Source organism: Eumetopias jubatus, unplaced genomic scaffold (genome assembly GCF_037043125.1).
Source record: "Eumetopias jubatus isolate StellerSeaLion01/CBP00866 unplaced genomic scaffold, mEumJub1_p1.0 scaffold_4, whole genome shotgun sequence".
NCBI classification, from domain to species: domain Eukaryota; kingdom Metazoa; phylum Chordata; class Mammalia; order Carnivora; family Otariidae; genus Eumetopias; species Eumetopias jubatus.
The window spans coordinates 163,774,272-163,787,127 of NW_028274810.1; the positions used below are offsets into that span (position 1 = coordinate 163,774,272).

The 12,856-nt window shown below is 43.4% G+C and overlaps 1 protein-coding gene across 4 annotated transcripts in view; it reads right to left on the bottom strand.

The window, feature by feature from the left end:
* ZFHX4 (zinc finger homeobox 4) overlaps nt 1–12,856 on the bottom strand; it is a 156,451-nt gene that overhangs the window by 2,512 nt on the left and 141,083 nt on the right. For all 4 annotated transcript variants that reach the window (XM_088023130.1, XM_028112640.2, XM_088023128.1 and 1 more), the window contains one exon: nt 6,891–12,278. In XM_088023130.1, coding sequence (XP_087879256.1) covers nt 6,891–12,278 — 5,388 coding nt within the window. The remainder of the gene's footprint in view (nt 1–6,890; nt 12,279–12,856) is intronic.

Consider the following 12,856-nt stretch of genomic DNA (forward strand, 5'->3'; position numbering starts at 1 on the left):
GCAAATAAAGTTGACTGCAAAAGGAACAGACTAGGAGCCTTATGGGTGGTGGTTCATTCTTGAAGGAGATACAGCTCACTACCAAAGTATCAGGACAAGGACTGTGAGGAAGGCCTTATGGGCTGATGGAAGAATTAACCAGGAGAAGGTGGATTAAGTTTAAGTGATTAGTGCATCGCTGTGGAGAAAATGATCATAGATTTAAGACAACAACCTTTTTAATATTCTTCAAAGTCTTACCTCTATATGCTAAACCTGACATTTGAGTGTTAAGAAAAAAAAGAAAAACAAGTGATAAAAAAAAAAAACAACTGCATGCTCCTATTTCTTTAGCTAGAGAAAAAACTTTAATTAGACTTCACCCAGCTGAGAAAGCTTTTCTTAGGCTTAGCATTCAAGATACTCTGAAGTCCTCAATATCACTCTCAACTTGACTCTAATCATTATCATATTATTGTCAATTAGCCTAGCTTATTACTGGCTGCTCTTCTTTGTAACCTCACCACACCCAACTCTTCTCTGACTTGCTTTGCAATAATTTCCGTAGTTGTATTAGTGATAACGTCTAAAGAATTTCCATCACATTAGAGAATAGTTTTCCGATATCCTCAATGGTAAGTGGGGACAGATGCTGAAAAATTCCATTTTTTTTTTTTTTAAGTAAGAAAATTGAGTCTGAGAGCTGTTGGGTGACTTGACAGAGAGAAATCTATGACTCAATGGGAGATGAGGTTTGGGGAAACTAAATTTTAGAGCTGCCACTTAAAGTTCCTGTCTAGGGCGCCTGGGTGGCTCAGTTGGTTAAGCGACTGCCTTCGGCTCAGGTCATGATCCTGGAGTCCCGGGATCAAGTCCCGCATCGGGGGGGGTCCCTGCTCAGCGGGGAGTCTGCTTCTCCCTCTGACCCTCTTCCCTCTCGTGCTCTCTATCTCTCATTCTCTCTCTCTAATAAATAAATAAATTCTTAAAAAAAAAAAGTTCCTGTCTAACTGAGTCAAATTCAAAAGCTAAAAAATGCAAATATTCAAAATGCAAAAATAAAAATTCCTTGAAAATAACATTGTATTTCCAGGAGAAACTGATAGCAAGTATCCGCATTTTACAGAAGAATGGCTGACACATTGAAAACACACTGAAATGAAAATGGCTTAAGATTTGCAAGGGAATGGTAGGAATGAATGAATAAATTCCTGAATCTTTAATCTAGTTTGGTGTGATAGACTTCTTGGATTCATGGGACATAGACTAGCCCTGAGAAAACTGTAAAGTAATGAAGTTGCTTTCGGGGTCCCAATCCCTCAACTCCGTTACCTTTATTCAGGCACTACTAGGCCTTCTTCTTTCTACTTGCCTCTCTATAAAATTGGATTTGCGAGAAAGAACCAATGACTTGATTATGCCTATTTCTTTTTCTTTTCTTTAAAGATTTATTTATTTGAGAGAGAGAGAGAGAGACAGAGAGAGCATGTGTGCAAGTGTACATGCATTGGTCAGGGGGATGGAGAGGGAGGAAGGGAGAGGGAGAAAGAGAATCCAAGCAGACTGCTGAGTGCGGAGCACAATGCGGGGGCGGGAAGCTCGATCCCAGGGCCCTGAGATCATGACCTGAGCCGAAATCAAGAGTTGGAAACTCAAACGACTGAGCCACCCAGGGGCCCTCAAATACACCTATTTCTGAAAATGCTTTACCCTAGTTTATATAATTTGAGGTTTCTTCCTGCTATAGTATTCTGATTTCATGATATTCTGTGCTATTTTCCATTTAACAGAGAATAATTCATTAAGTCAAAGGCATTAATATCTAATTACAGAATTTCAGGCATGAGTGATTCAGTTGGAAGAAGCTTTACTAAGGACGGAAGAACCTTCCTTGCATTGTTAGAATGACACTATGATGGTACTCAGCTTCTTTTGCCTATTCATAAAGCCAACCTTAGTTCTAGGTCTAGTTCAACTAGACTTCATACTCAATAATTGCACTCCCCTCCACCTAAATGCTTTTTCCCCCTACATCTAAGAAAATTGCTGGCTCACCTATCTCTCTGACATGATAATTTGAGAAATTTTAAGGAACTAAAAGACTTAAAACAGCAATGGTAGTTAGAAAGCAAAAGGGTCAATAGTTGTTGACTCAGGCTTTCCCATCAGATGACATATGTTCCCATCTAGAGGACATATGATGAATTGGCATGAAAATTTTCAGAAGACTGCAATAGTATTCCTAACTGCTACAGTCAAAGACTATCGGAGATTTTCAGGAATTCAACACCTTGAAGAGTAATCCGAGTCAAATAATTAGCTATTAAGGGGCACCTGGGTGGCTCAGTCGGTTAAGAGTCTGCCTTTGGCTCAGGTCATGGACCTGGGGTCCTGGGATTGAGTCCCACATCGGGCTCCCTGCTCTGCAGGGCGTCTGCTTTTCCCTCTCTCTCTGCCTGCCGCTCCCCCTGCTTGTGCTCTCTCTCTGTCAAATAGATAAATAAAATCTTTAAAAAAATAATTAGCTATTAAGTAAAAATCTTAGGAAAAGAGATGCAAATTAAGGATAAAGAACAGTGTACATTGGGCCTATAGTAAAAGACAAAAGCCAACTGATAGATGAAAACCAGAAATAGAAGAGAAAAACTCAACAGTAATCCTGATACAGAAGAAGTAGTGGTAACTATAAACTAAATGCATGTCAAATTTTTCCATTGATTACCAAGTTATAGTGCTAAAGATACATTTGTTCCTGTTCCTTAACTCCTACTCCAATTCGTTGAAATATCACTGAGAGAGAAAAGTTTTTATAAAAATAATCTCCTATTATCATTATTTTGTTGGTTTTATTCTCCTGGAACAGCAGCCTATTCCCGAAAGTTACGCTTTTGGAAGAAAACCCTGTCTCGCAATGAACTTAGATAGTTATTTTCCCTCAGGTTTCCTTGATCTTGGTCTCCCAGAGGGAAAATTTACTTTTGAGGTGAAAATAAAACTTATTATGTACATGGAGCCAAAGACAATTGTGCTAAAATTATGAAAGACTTACTCTTATCTAGATTTACCCCAAATGTGCTAGTAAATTACACTGAAGTATGAGAAAAATGCAAAAGGCATGTTCTAACATTCCATTTAAGGAAATTGGGTTAGACAGTATTTCCAAACATTAATGGAAGATATAAAAATCAGACACTGCTTAAAACGATAAAGTAAATAAGTTAAAAATAGAAAATCAAGTTAGTTTTCTATTCATCTTGAGCAAAATGCCAAAGGAAGCCAACATCCTCAAGGATTAAATGTAAATTTTGGAGCACCCGGGTGGCTCAGTTGGTTAAGCGTCTGCCTTCGGCTCGGGTCATGACCCAGGGGTCCTGGGATCAAGTCCTGAATCGGGCTCCCTGCTCAGCAGGGAGTCTGCTTGTCCCTGTGCCCCTCCCCCTGCTTTCTCTCTCTCTCTCAAATAAATAAATAAAATCTTTTAAAAAAGGATTAAATGTAAATTTAAAAGTTTTTGAATTTTTCCCAGGTGTACAGGCATGGGATTTGCTATTGCCACTTGCCCTTTTTACATATGATCATGAGAGAAAAAGACAAATGTGGAAATTTTTTAAGCAGAAAATAATTCCTTTTATTAGCAAATGAGTACTAGTCACTAGTGATCCTGAACAGAGGGCCAGGTCATCATTCGGGAAACAGGCACACACAATGCATATTACTCTTGAAAGGGCCTTTTTATGATCTTGAAAGACAAAATAATTTGAAGAGTTGTTGGAAGCAAGGTAAGTGTTAAAGCTGGTAAAGCAGAACAGCAATTCCACCCAAAATAGAATAAAGTGGGTGATTAAACCGGAAAATTTAGAGGTTGATAAAGACTAAAACTGAACATGTACATTGTAATTTAAATCAGTGTTGGCTTGTAGCCTTTGGAATCAGACATTACTTTATGGCCCATCTCATATTCAATGGAGTCCCTTTTTTGTGATTTCCTTAGGATCAAACCCCTCAGATTTACCTTCAAAGGGATGGGTTATCTTTAAAATGAAGGCTTTTCTATAAATAAATCCCATTAAAGGAGGCCCAAGATGAACATGTCCTAATCTTAAAGTTTACTCATATATATATATCAAAGTTTAATCATATATATATATTCATATATATATATATGTATATATATATAAAGCTGTGGCAGGAGCCCAGAGCATGCGAGAAACATAGATATATGCTAGTTAGGAAGTATTTTTCTCCTTTCGATTTCACCTCGCTGGTATGTCTACCTCTCCCGTAAAGCAGAGGAGATATTTGCTTGAGGAGAAAGAACACAGTGGAAAGATGATGATAGAAGGATGGAGAACCACAGCTCCACTCTATGAGCTAATTAGAAGATTCAGCATTACCCACCACAGGTAAATTAGCCTGAAAAAAGATGGGAACCGGAAGTGTGGGAACTTAGGCTCTCAGACAGGGTCTTGCTGGTGCTCCCACTGTGTTAATGTTTAACCAAAGAACGAATTCAAGAGAAATTGCAAATTCTAGTAGGTACGGTCACAGACCTTTTCCCTTGGTAACATTCTCTGGTCTGTTTTGGTCTATGATTGAATAAAGTAACAGATTCAAAGCGCCGAGTTCCTCAACACCTGATGCATGTATAGATACTGCTCACTGAAGGGGTGCTGCCGACATCTTTCTGCAACTCTGATACTTACAAACAGAGCCCACATCTCCGAGGGGAGAAGGATAAAAGTACATTTATGTTGAGTGGAACGAGGAGAAAGGTTAGGTTATTTAAGTATTTCCTAACCATTTCTCTACTTCTCTTCTCACTTTCTCTCATACAGGCCCTCTGTATGTCACTAGTGATCCTGAAACCACTAGTGCCGGTTTTGGAGTGATGGACCCGAAGGGCAGTCAGCAAAGGACCCACTGTCCAAGCAAAGGCCTGTGATCCAGCAGAGAGAAAAACAAGATGCTCTGGCTGCCATTGAAGGGGGTGACTGCACAGCCAGCATCGATCCAAGCGGACTTGCAGACTAAAGGTACAGACCCTTAAACTGTTCTCAGTGGATGTAAAGTATCAAATTTTACTCTATTTCACATAATATTTTATTTTAAATTTTACATAATTGTCCATAGGAGTTTTTCCACACCAGACATTATGTGGAAAATCTCTCTTTTACACAACTGATCCTAGGAGTTTTTCCACATAAGACATTTTTTTATGTGTCAATAATCACAGTGACATGTGAAGTGGGACTGGGACTGGAAGACTGATACAGTCACGTGCAAAAAAAAAAAAAAAACAAGCATTGCACTATTCTTAAAACAATTATGTCTGACTTAATTGAATGTACAGATAAATCACGCAATTGTAGCTTTAACATTTTCAGGCCCCAAGAATATCCAGATAATTAAGCCAAAAATATTACTTCGGGGCAAGGTAGTTGGTAGGAGTTGGTATGATAGTTAAAGGAAGGGCCGCTGAAGAATTGTTCCTGGGCACATTCCTTATATGCGTAGGTCTATTCTGCTTCTCTCTAATGCCAACTAGTCATTCTGGACAGGGAAAACCAGAGCAGTTACCAGTGGTCAAAGAGCCATTCCATATCATTGTTTTCATGTCTCCCAAACTAAAAGTTAAAATAGGAGTATCTTCCTACAATCACATGGCAATTTCGGTTTTAGAAGAGAAAGATGAAATTGAAAAGTTGGAAATTTATGTAAAAGTCCAATTTGTGAGATTGAGGAAAGCTCTGTGTGTTTTGGAAACCTTCTAGCTACAGGCAATTAGTTCGTTCTAAATAATGTCAAAATTTCCTTATAAAAAGGAAAAATATCACTGGTGTTTTCTTGGGTTTTTTTGTTTTCTTTTTTTGAAAAACACTGTTAATTTGAAAAATAAAACTTACTTTAAGGAAGAAATTATAAGAGAGCCCTTTTTTCTACTTTGCATAGTAAGGTTTGTATAACACATTAAACAATAAAACATGTAACATTCCTTACATGTTTGGCTGTGTGATTGCCTAGCACACTATATTGACTTTTTTTTCAACCCAGTGCCTATTCTTACTCACAAAATCTAAACTGCATAAATTAGATTTCTCTTGAGGAACAGAGAATGGGACTCATCATCTGGGGTTGCCTCAAACAGCTTTACAATTTAGTTATGACTTAGTTATAGACATGGGGTGGCGGTGGGGGGTAGAAAGTCATAGAGTAATATCAATATATTTCTAAGGTTGTAAATTTATTGAAGTAGCAAGTAACAATGGGTGCCTCAAAAATCAGAATCTTATAGCAATGCTAAAGTGTAAATTATTACAGAAGTCATATTTTTAGGAGTTAAACTTTGAACATAAGCTTATTACCTGCTAGGTGTAACGTAGGTGAATTCCTATATCTAGAGGGCCCTTAACTTTTGAACTTCCTGGCACTTAAGAAAAAGAAGAGGAAAAAAGCAAACCCAAAACAAACAAACAAACAAACAAACTTTTTCCTTGGAAAGAACATAAATTAAGATCCAAAAAAATGTATTATTTAATGCTTTGCTTTATTAATATGTATATTGAATATTATGCCACATGTTTGTGCTAAAATGCCATTTGAAATCAGTATTAAAATAATTATATAAAAGGAATACTTCTCTTAAGACATAAGGATGTGATGATATAAATTATATTAATATATTTCTAAGACACTGCGATGACCTGTCTAGTCTTTACTTTTCCGCATATGTTCAGCCTGACTTACTTCCTGGTTCTTAATTATAGCCACTGAAATATATATTTCCAATAAGGTAAAGGTGTCACTTACTGAAATTAAAAGAGATCCAAACGTATACCCTGTTCTTGGTTACGTGTGATCGGCTGCCTAATATTAATTAATGAATTAGACTGACTCGCCTTGAAATGACTTACTGTTTGAATTTTGTGGAAATCCAGGCAAGGAGGATGGACCGTTCATTCCAGGGAGCAGAACCGGAGGGAGGCCTGGGAGGCCTGGATAGGATGCTGGCAGACTGATGCCATGGAGGGAGCTGCTGTCCATCATGCTTGGCTGCTGTACCGCTAAGCCCAGCACGTCTGAGGCTTTCTTTATACGGTCAAGTTCTTGCTGTGCCATCAGCTGTCGAACAGTGGTTGGAGCCAAGTAATCTTTCTCCCGATCAAGCTGGCTCCCAACGGTCTCCCTCACTTTTGAAATGTGCTGTTTGGAGAAAATATGATCTCTGATGGACAAGCGGGCAGAGTACTTCACCCCGCAGAGGGTACACTCTGGTTTGGTGCCTTCCGTTCCACTTTGATTAATCATGAAAGGCTTCCCTATGTTAATTTTAAATTTCTTTTCCTTTGCCCTTGCATTCTGGAACCACACCTGGACCACGCGTTTGGGCAGACCGATCTCATTCCCTAGCATTTCACATTCTTGCATGGTTGGAGTTCGGTAGTCACTGAAGCAAGCCTTGAGAACCTTGAGTTGAAGGTTGCTCATCTGGGTTCTGAAACGCTTGTGACCTGGTCGATCGTTGCTTTTGGATTTAAAAGGATTGCTGGATCCAAAGGGATTTGGTGAACTCGGGTCAGCGATGCTGGATGATTCACTGCGGTCTGCATTGTCATCGGGGTCGTCCGTGATATAAAAGCTTTGGTCGTGGTCGCCGTCTTTATCATTGAAGTGTATGGAGGGGCTGGTGAGAGAGAAGAGAAATTTTTCATCGCAAACCTCCGTGGTGGGTGTGGTTGCGGGTTTTGGCAAAGCGTCGAGAGTTTTGGGCTCCTTGGGAGATAAGGCCGGCTTCACGTCTCCGGAACCTGCCGTGGTGCTTTCCATCTCAGCATTGCCCTCATCCCCTGTGGTGGCGTCACTGATGGCTGTATTAATGGACGAAGTCTCATCGAAATCTGTTTTATTTTGATCATACCCCGCCTCAGCAGGAGGGGCATTTAAGTTCTCTACATCCTCAGAACATTCTGCTTTAAAAGAAGACGGGCTTAAAAGATTCTTGGGCGACAGCTCTGCTGTTTTACTAACAGGTGTCGACACCGTAGAAGCCAATTCATTCTCACTTGATAGATCCATTTTAGTTAAGGGCAAAGACGGATAGTCAAAATAAATGTATTTCTGAGGGCTCTCTCCCCCGTCTTCAGTTGATACAAGAGGGCTTGGAGGCAAGCTGTAACCTGCCTGCTTGCCTTCATTCCAGTGCCTAGAGCGGAGGTGGCTTTCTAAGGCCGACTTTGCCTTGAACAGGGCTCGGCAAAAAGGACACCGTTTATGGGACTGCGCTGGACCCACCGCCCGGAACTGGCCTTTCCTTTCTCGAGCTCGCGTATTCTGGAACCAGACTTGCACGACTCTTTTTTTCAGCCCCACTTCGCGTGCAATGTGGTCAAGCATTTTTCTGGTTGGGTTGGAATCCAGCAAGTATTTTTCATAGAGTATTTCCAGTTGTTCCGGGGTAATGGTGGTTCTCAGGCGCTTATCGCGGTGCTGGTCCTCACCACTGTTCCCTCCCTCCTTTTCACTGCACATGTTGTCTTCTTTATCGTCCAGTTTCCGCTTGAGGGAAGCAGCGACCGTCGCGGGAGCCGTGGTGTGGGAGGAACCGGTCTGCGGCGGCATTTGCGTGAGAGACCCGCTCAGCAGCTGTCCGGTCATCAGGGGGTTGTTGGGGTCGAATATCATGTAGGGCATATCCATGGGCCTTTCCAAGAATGGAGAGTGAAGGAATTGGTTTTGAGCAGCAAGGAAGTGCATGTGCTGGTGCTCCTGCCAGAGTTCCAGAGTCGGGAAGGCCACGGTACACTGATCACATTGGTATTGTAGTAACTGTGGAGGTAGACTGTTCTGGAGAGAAGTCATGGAAATCTGCAGCGGGCTGGAAGGGACGGGGGTTTGAGAGGCCGAGGGAGGCCTTCCGACGAGTGGGGGCTGTTTTGGTGGCTGGGGCTGTGGCGGAGCCGCTGAGGCCTGGGGTGGGTCTGAGGAAGTCGATGCTAATGGCAGGGCTGGTTTGGTGCCTTGAGGAGGGGGAGTGGGGTCACTCTGCTTTGGCTTTTCTGTGGGATATTCAGGTTTTGGAGATGTCTTCTCGAGTTCTGGTTTGGGGGACGGGATCAGGGGGGTACTAGTCCCCGAGCCACAGCTTGCTGCAGGGGCAGCCGTGCTTTTGGCGGCATCCGTCTGGCCAGACACGGTGCAGTGCTTGTACACGACTTGGTCAGTGGCGTCCATGGAGTCTTCGGTTTGGCTTTCATCCTGGGCATCATCGTCTTCATCCTTGTAACACTGCTTTTTCTGATGCGTGATCAAGTCAAAGATCCTGGGGAAAACCACATTGCACTTTTTACACTGGTACTGCATGTTGCTCGTTCGAATATACCGCTCATTAGTGAGTTCTCTTTTTTCATTATCTTTAGTTTCTGCTTGATTCTCGTAACTCTTCCGTGCTTTCTGACGAGCGTTCTGGAACCACACAACAATAACCCGGGTGGGCAGGTTGAGAACCGTGGAAAGTTGTTCTATTTCATCATCTTTTGGGTAAGCGTTGGTGTCAAAAAAGTCTTGCAGAACCCGAAGCTGGTAGTCAGTAAATCTCGTTCTAGAAGACCTTTTGCTGAATGATGCATCCGATTTGTAATGTTCTAAAGAGGAGGGCTGTGGATCAATTCTGATGTCTTCCAAAACAGTTATGGGAGGGTTACTGAAGTTGTATGGGGAATCCTTATTCCTCTGTCGTTCCTTAAAAAGCGTATTTCGAAACCAGTGCTTGATGACTTTTTGAGAGAGGCCAGACTTCTCCGCCATTTCTTGGATCTGTTCTTCGCTCGGAGAGTTATTGATGTCAAAATAAGCCCTCAGGATTTTCAGTTGGTCGTCTGTGATTCTTGTCCGTGGGCGTTTGAACTGAGAATGCCTTAAGAAGTTGGGATCTAATCCGAGCTGTTGCTGGCAGAGCTGAGTGAGGTCCGCAGACAGAGTGTCCATCTGGGGCAGCTGCAGGGCGAGCTGGGGAGGAAGTGCAGGGTGCTGCACGGGCTGCATCATAATGGAAGGAAAGAGTGGAAGGTCAAGAGAAACAGGCAGCTGGACCTGCGGGGGAGCAGACGGGGGAGGAGGCGGGGGAGGAGGCGGGGGAGGAGGTGGTGGCGGCGGCGGCGGGGGTGTGGGTGGTGGTGCTTGCAGAGGAGTAGAAACCGTGCTTGGGATTTTTACAGGACCCAAGGAGGAAGGCTGTGGAGGAGCCGGAGGCAGAGGGGGAGGTGGCGGTGGTGGAGGTGGAGTTTCTGGTGAAGGTGGTGAAATTGGATAAAGCTTGTCATAGGCCTCCCTGTATTGCCGAGCAAATTTTTCTAGTGCTCCATATGGAAAAAATTGTCCATGGACATGTTCTTGGTGACTCTTTAAGATAAGGACATTGGAAAATAATTTACCACAAGTTCCGCATTCCAGTTTATCGGTGTTTTCACCTTCACCGCTCTTGCCCTTCTTCTGGACCTTCTGCCTGTTTTCGTTATACTGAATGACCAGTTCAAAACCAAAGTTTTCCAGTAAAGCCTTGGCTGCGTTTCCTCTGGCCCCCGAAGCTATTCGGGGTGGCGGGATGCACGGTTCCAAGGATTTCTGCTTCTTCGTGTCTTTGCCTTCCTTGAGTCCTTCACCTTCGCTTGTACACTCTTGCTTTGACTTTTCTTGCTTTTCCGCAATCTCTTCTGCCTCCTTGTAAGATGGCACGTCCTTCATGATGGGGCAGTCGGCACTGGCTATGTTCGTCTGCTCTTGTTTCAATAACTTGCTTGTGGCCTGTTGCTGCGGGGGCTGTGGGGGCTGCTTCTGGGGCTGCAGTGGGGGCTGGGGGGCCTGGTACTGTTGTGCTTGTTGCTGTAGTATCTGGAGTTGAGTCTGGCCAACGTGATGCTGGGTTTGAATCTGCTGCTTCAAGTCTTCAAGCAAGGATCCAGCCATTCCTGTCATGCCAGGCATACCAAATGTGGCTGAGCCCGGTAAGCCCAAATCTGGCCCCAAGCTGAACTCCGCCCCGGGGATGTAGAATGGAAAGAGAAACTGAGGCTGCTGGAACTGCAACAGTGCTTCCGGAGTCACAGGGAAATGAGGCAAAAAGGCTGGGTTTAGAAACTGAGGCTGAAAGAACGCAGCCTGCTGCTGTAACTCATGCTGGAGTTGCATCTGGATTTGTGCTGGTGACTGCAGCGGGTGATGAGGAGTCTGAGCAGAGAGTAATTCTGGACTTTGCTTTTTATTTAATTCTTTGGCATCTAAGTGGGTATCCTTGCTGCCGACTGTCGCTAAACTCATGGAATCTAACATCCCCTGGCCAGGGCTACTGTTGGCTGCCAGGCTGTGCCCACCGGCCACGTGGCCGCTGGGCTCCAGCTTGGCAGCCCGTGCCTTGGTCTGGTGGAGCACAGACCTCATGTGGATTTCCAATGTTGAGCTTTGGCTGTATGCAACATTGCAGATGCTGCACTTGAAGGGTTTGTTGTCTGTGCTGCTGTTGGTTTCTTGGGGAACAGGGCTGGAGGCTTCCTGCAAAACCTTTTTCAACTTATGCAGATGAGAAACTGAATTATAATGGACCAAGAGAATGTTCTTTTGGGTGAACGACTCTTTACACACTGTACACTTATACGGGCGCGATGGGTCAAGGAATTTTTCCATCGTAAAATTTGGCCCTTTTCTGAAAGGTAAGGTCCGCTTTGGTTCAGAGCCCATGTCATCTGGAATAGAGCTACTATCGCTTCCTGCAGGACTTGCCTTCCCTTCGTGGTCCACCTCATACTCTCTCTCCATTTCCTGCTCTAGGGCATGGTCGTCCTGCGCCAGAGTTTCATTCTCTGCCCAAAGTTCGCCATTCACGGGCAAGGAGGCATACAGCTGTTGAAGTTCGGCTTCACTCAGTTCGGGGTGGCCTGCTTCCAAGTGTTTTTTTAAAGCCTGGAATGTACGGAAACTACGCTGGCAGAGATTACACATCGTCGCGGCCCGAATTGCATGATACTGGGAATGTATCTGAAGCTTCTGCATCGTCTTAAAAGCCAAGCTGCAGTGGTTACAGCGATACTTATAAACATGGCGGTCCGACACAGAGAGGGGTTGCCTTTTTTGCTGCTCGCTTAACTGATCCTGTAGAGTGTCAGGGAGTTTCACATCCTTACTGCTATTTTTATTCCATTCTGACACTTCCATGGGTTCTTTTGTTGGTTTCTGCTCCTCACTCTTTATTTCCACGTTAGCCTTTGAATCCTCAAGACCTGCCATACTTTTGTCATCCGCTGGACTTTCGCCTGTGTAGAAGAAAGCAAAAATACGTCGCTTACAGGGAAGAAAGCCTACTGCTTAAATGCCAATAAATATAGTAAGTAGGAACCTCTAAAGATTTCTGCTTAATCGATTCTTTTTTTTTTTTTTTTTTTTTAAGTAGGCTCCATGCCCAGTGTGGAGCCCAATGCAAGGTTTGAACTCAGGACCTGTGATCGAGAGTCAGACACTTAACCGGCTGAGCCACCCAGGCACCCCTAATTGAGTCTTTGAAGAAATACTTATCGAGCAACTACTATGTGCCAACCACTGTACTGGGTGCTGGGGATGTAAAGGTGAATAAGAAATCACCCCTGACCTCAAGGAATTCCAGGATAGGAAAAAAAGCAAGCTCAAGGTAGTTACAGTATGTTGCCGTCAGCATGATACCAAGGGCCACGACCTCAGTGTTCAGGAATTAGAACACACAGAACATTCTTGGCCAGTGACACTTAGGTCTCCGAAGAGCAGTTACAGAGAACCAGATACTAAATGTGCTTTGGAAAATGCAGCTCTTGGAAACACCACAGTTTTTTCCCTCCATGCTTTTTATAAAAACAAAATC